Below are 4,283 nucleotides of genomic sequence, written 5' to 3' on the forward strand. Positions count from 1 at the left end.
TTTGAAGTGTTTGCCTCAAACTCAGGAGGAATAACTTGGAGCAACCACGGCAGATTTTCATGTTTAATATATTTTCATCAAAGCCCTCGCCTCGCTCCGAGTTAATAGCCCCGAAGCCTTTGCTAAATGTAGGCGTGACGACATTTTACATTAGCACAACCGACAAAAATTTGGAGACGTTTCAAGAATGGCCAACAGGCAGCAACAGGGCTCCCCAGCCGCCCACGCTGCTCTTTTCCAGAGGGGGACAGCGAGGTGCCTCGGCGGCCACCGGAGGTGACAGCCCCCCGCGGGCGGGCTGCTCGGGGCGGCGGCCTGAGGGGAGAAGCGGCGGGCAGTTTGTCCGTCTGTCCGTCCGTCTGCCCGGCCGCGGCGGCTGTCAGCCCGCCAAGTTAAGCCGAAATAAGGCTAAAAATTGCCTCGGCCCCGCTGGCGGCGGGACCGTCCCTCTGCCATAGAGGGAACGAGCCGAGCTCTGGGGAAAATCCTCCTCAGGAACGGGGGGGGGGGGGGGGGGGGGGGGAGTATGGGGGGGGCGCCTCAGCGGCCGCAGCTCGCTGACGAGACGGGGGCGGGCTGGCAGGAGGGCGGCGTGAGAGGGACGAGGAGGGGGGGGAAAAACTGCCGCCTTGCGACCAAATAAGGGTAAATTCGCCACCAGCCGGCCGCTGGGAGGTGACACGCAGCGTTTGACGGAACTTTCAGGAATTACAAACACTGCGAGGCGAGCCGCTGCCCCCCCGCCCCCCCTCCCCTGGCGCCCCTCAGGGGCTCGGGGTGAGGTGGGGGGGGGGGGGGCGCCTGCCCAGCCCCCTGGCAGCGCGGCGCGAGTTGCGTAGCGACCACGCCCCGCCCCCGCTCGCCCCGCCCCCTCGCCCTCCTGCCCGCTTCCTATTGGATAGCGTTGACGTCGATCCCCGGCCCTCCCGTCTAACGTCCACTGGAACTTTCTAGCAGAGTTTCGGGGCGGGGGGGGCGGGGCGAGCGGGGAGCGCGCGCTGTGATTGGCCCGCGGCCGTGGCGCACGCTGGCAAGCGAGACGGATCGAGAAACAACAGGAAGAAGGCCGGCCGCCGCCGCGCGGCGGGGAGGGGCGGGGCTGGCGGGGGGGGCGGCGCGCTTCTGATTGGCTAGGAGGCAGGGGGCGGGCGCTCCTCGTGGAGGCGCGGCGGCGATTGGTCGCTCGCTGCAGGCGGGCGTCTGGATTGGTCCGGGGGGTTCTGGCAGGTTCCAGAAGGAGGCTGAGCGGGCTATAAAAGGGGCGCGGACGGCGCGGCAACGGCAGAACGCGCCGCGGAAGGCAGCGGGAGCGGGTGGCGGGGACGTGACCGGGAGCGAACGAGCAGCTGATCGCAGAAAGCCGCCGTCATGTCTGGCAAAGGGCCGGCGATCGGCATCGACCTGGGCACCACGTACTCATGCGTGGGCGTCTTCCAGCATGGCAAAGTGGAGATCATCGCCAACGACCAGGGCAACCGCACCACGCCCAGCTATGTTGCCTTCACCGATACTGAGCGGCTCATCGGCGATGCTGCCAAGAACCAGGTGGCGATGAACCCCACCAACACCATCTTTGATGCCAAGCGCCTCATCGGCCGCAAGTATGATGACCCCACGGTGCAGTCAGACATGAAGCACTGGCCCTTCCGTGTGGTGAACGAGGGTGGCAAGCCCAAGGTGCAGGTGGAGTACAAGGGTGAGATGAAGACCTTCTTCCCCGAGGAGATCAGCTCCATGGTGCTTACCAAGATGAAGGAGATTGCCGAGGCCTATCTGGGGCGCAAGGTGCAGAATGCTGTCATCACAGTGCCTGCTTACTTCAATGACTCCCAGCGCCAGGCCACCAAAGATGCTGGCACCATCACCGGCCTGAATGTGATGCGTATTATCAACGAGCCCACAGCAGCTGCAATAGCCTATGGCTTGGACAAGAAAGGTACTCGGGCTGGTGAGAAGAATGTGCTCATCTTTGACTTGGGAGGGGGCACTTTCGATGTTTCCATCCTTACCATTGAGGATGGCATCTTTGAGGTGAAGTCCACAGCTGGGGACACCCACCTTGGGGGGGAGGACTTTGACAACCGCATGGTGAACCATTTTGTGGAAGAATTCAAGCGTAAGCACAAGCGTGACATTGCTGGCAATAAGCGCGCGGTGAGGCGGCTGCGTACGGCTTGTGAGAGAGCAAAGCGCACTCTCAGCTCTTCCACGCAAGCTAGCATTGAGATCGACTCCCTGTATGAGGGCATTGACTTCTACACTTCCATTACTCGTGCCCGCTTTGAGGAGCTCAATGCTGACCTCTTCCGTGGCACTCTGGAGCCAGTAGAAAAGGCCCTGCGTGATGCCAAGCTAGACAAGGGCCAGATCCAGGAGATCGTGCTGGTTGGAGGCTCCACCCGTATCCCCAAGATCCAAAAACTACTACAGGACTTCTTCAATGGCAAAGAGCTCAACAAGAGCATCAATCCTGATGAGGCTGTTGCTTACGGTGCTGCCGTGCAAGCGGCTATTCTCATGGGAGACAAGTCCGAGAATGTGCAGGATCTGCTCCTGCTGGATGTCACCCCCCTGTCCCTGGGCATCGAGACAGCTGGTGGAGTGATGACCGCCCTCATCAAGCGTAACACCACCATTCCCACCAAACAAACTCAGACCTTCACCACCTACTCAGACAACCAGAGCAGTGTCCTGGTCCAGGTGTACGAGGGTGAGAGGGCCATGACCAAGGACAACAACTTGCTGGGCAAGTTTGATCTAACAGGCATCCCCCCAGCGCCCCGTGGAGTCCCCCAGATCGAGGTTACTTTCGACATAGATGCCAATGGTATCCTGAACGTCAGTGCGGTGGACAAGAGCACGGGTAAGGAGAACAAGATAACCATCACCAATGACAAGGGTCGCCTTAGCAAGGATGATATTGACCGTATGGTGCAAGAAGCAGAGAAATACAAAGCAGAGGATGAAGCCAACAGAGATCGGGTGGGAGCCAAGAACTCGCTCGAGTCCTACACTTACAACATGAAGCAGACGGTGGAGGATGATAAATTGAAGGGAAAGATCAGTGACCAGGACAAGCAGAAAGTGCTCGACAAGTGTCGGGAGGTGATCTCTTGGCTCGATCGCAACCAGATGGCTGAGAAAGAAGAGTACGAGCACAAGCAGAAAGAGCTGGAGAAACTCTGCAACCCGATCGTCACAAAATTGTACCAGGGAGCTGGAGGAGCTGGGGCAGGTGGCTCTGGTGGCCCAACCATCGAAGAAGTAGATTAAAAGGACTGAGTATAGACTGGTTTATGGACAGTCACTCCATTCTTTGCTTTATATTTTTCTAACGTTTAAGAAAAACGTCATTGCCAATAACAGAGTTTATTCTGTTGGGTGTGTATAAAGGCAGATCTATCAGCTTGGTTTTGATAAAAGGGAAGGCACGTCCTGCTTTATAAGGTTAGTAATAGAGAAGTTTTGTTAATTCAGATACAGCTACTTGTATTCTGGATGTTTGTCTCTGTTTAAGTGTCTCTTCTAAAGTAACCACGCAACTGTTGCAGTTGACAAGTTTCAAGTTATGCATGGGGAAAAAAAAATCTTTATGGAAGATGAGAAATGCCAAACTTGGCTTCTGGAAATTTTGGTAATAAATAAAATGTATTTAAAGCATAAATCTTTAGCTTCCTTCATTTTGTGGGTGGGGGGTGGTGGGGTGGGTAGATGCCCCCAACCTCCTGAGTGGGGCTGGGGTGGTGACAGGGAGCCCCAAGCAGCCCTGGGGGTGCCTTTCCTGACAGGCACGGAGCTGCAGTGGAGTCCAAGCTACGGAGCTCCTGCGCTGGCTCATCCTGTCCCTGTGGGGCTGAGCTTCTTGCTTCAGGCTGGCATGGGGGGATTGGGCTGGACTCCCTCCAGCTGTGGAGTGTGGGGCACATGGCCCCTTGTTGTGCAAGTGCCCCCCGAGTGGAGCAGCATGGAAATGAGCACAATTAGACAGTTCTGCTTCGGGGACAGCTGGGCTTGGCAATGCAGTGTGTGGCCAGCTATATAAACTGCTGAGTTATTCTTGGGTTGCTTGCATGCAAGCTGAGCTTTTTTTTTTTTGTATTGAAAGTGTTTTTCCCTTTTTAAGTTGATCGAAAGTAAGGCTGCCAAGGATCCTGAGTGCGGTAAATGCTGAATAATGAGTCAGGATGCCAAAGCTGATAGAATAGGCAAATTCTGTAGCAGTTAAACTTGCCCAGCTCTTCTCCAAACAGTCTCTGGAGCTCTTGATTTGTTTCAGAAAGCAA

General features: G+C 56.6%; 1 protein-coding gene across 1 annotated transcript; it reads left to right on the forward strand.

Annotated features, from left to right (window-relative positions):
- Positions 1 to 1,037: 1,037 nt before the first annotated feature.
- On the forward strand, positions 1,038 to 3,664 carry HSPA2 (heat shock protein family A (Hsp70) member 2). The gene has a single exon (XM_040557914.1). It carries the CDS (start codon positions 1,369 to 1,371, stop codon positions 3,271 to 3,273), a length of 1,905 nt encoding a protein of 634 aa, XP_040413848.1. The 5' UTR covers positions 1,038 to 1,368; the 3' UTR covers positions 3,274 to 3,664.
- Positions 3,665 to 4,283: the final 619 nt, after the last annotated feature.

Source organism: Cygnus olor, chromosome 5 (genome assembly GCF_009769625.2).
Source record: "Cygnus olor isolate bCygOlo1 chromosome 5, bCygOlo1.pri.v2, whole genome shotgun sequence".
In the NCBI taxonomy this organism is placed as follows: Eukaryota; Metazoa; Chordata; class Aves; order Anseriformes; family Anatidae; genus Cygnus; species Cygnus olor.

Coding starts and splice junctions, on each gene's coding strand:
- HSPA2 (XM_040557914.1), top strand. CDS start 1,369: ATGTCTGGCAAAGGGCCGGCGATCGGCATCGACCTGGGCACCACGTAC.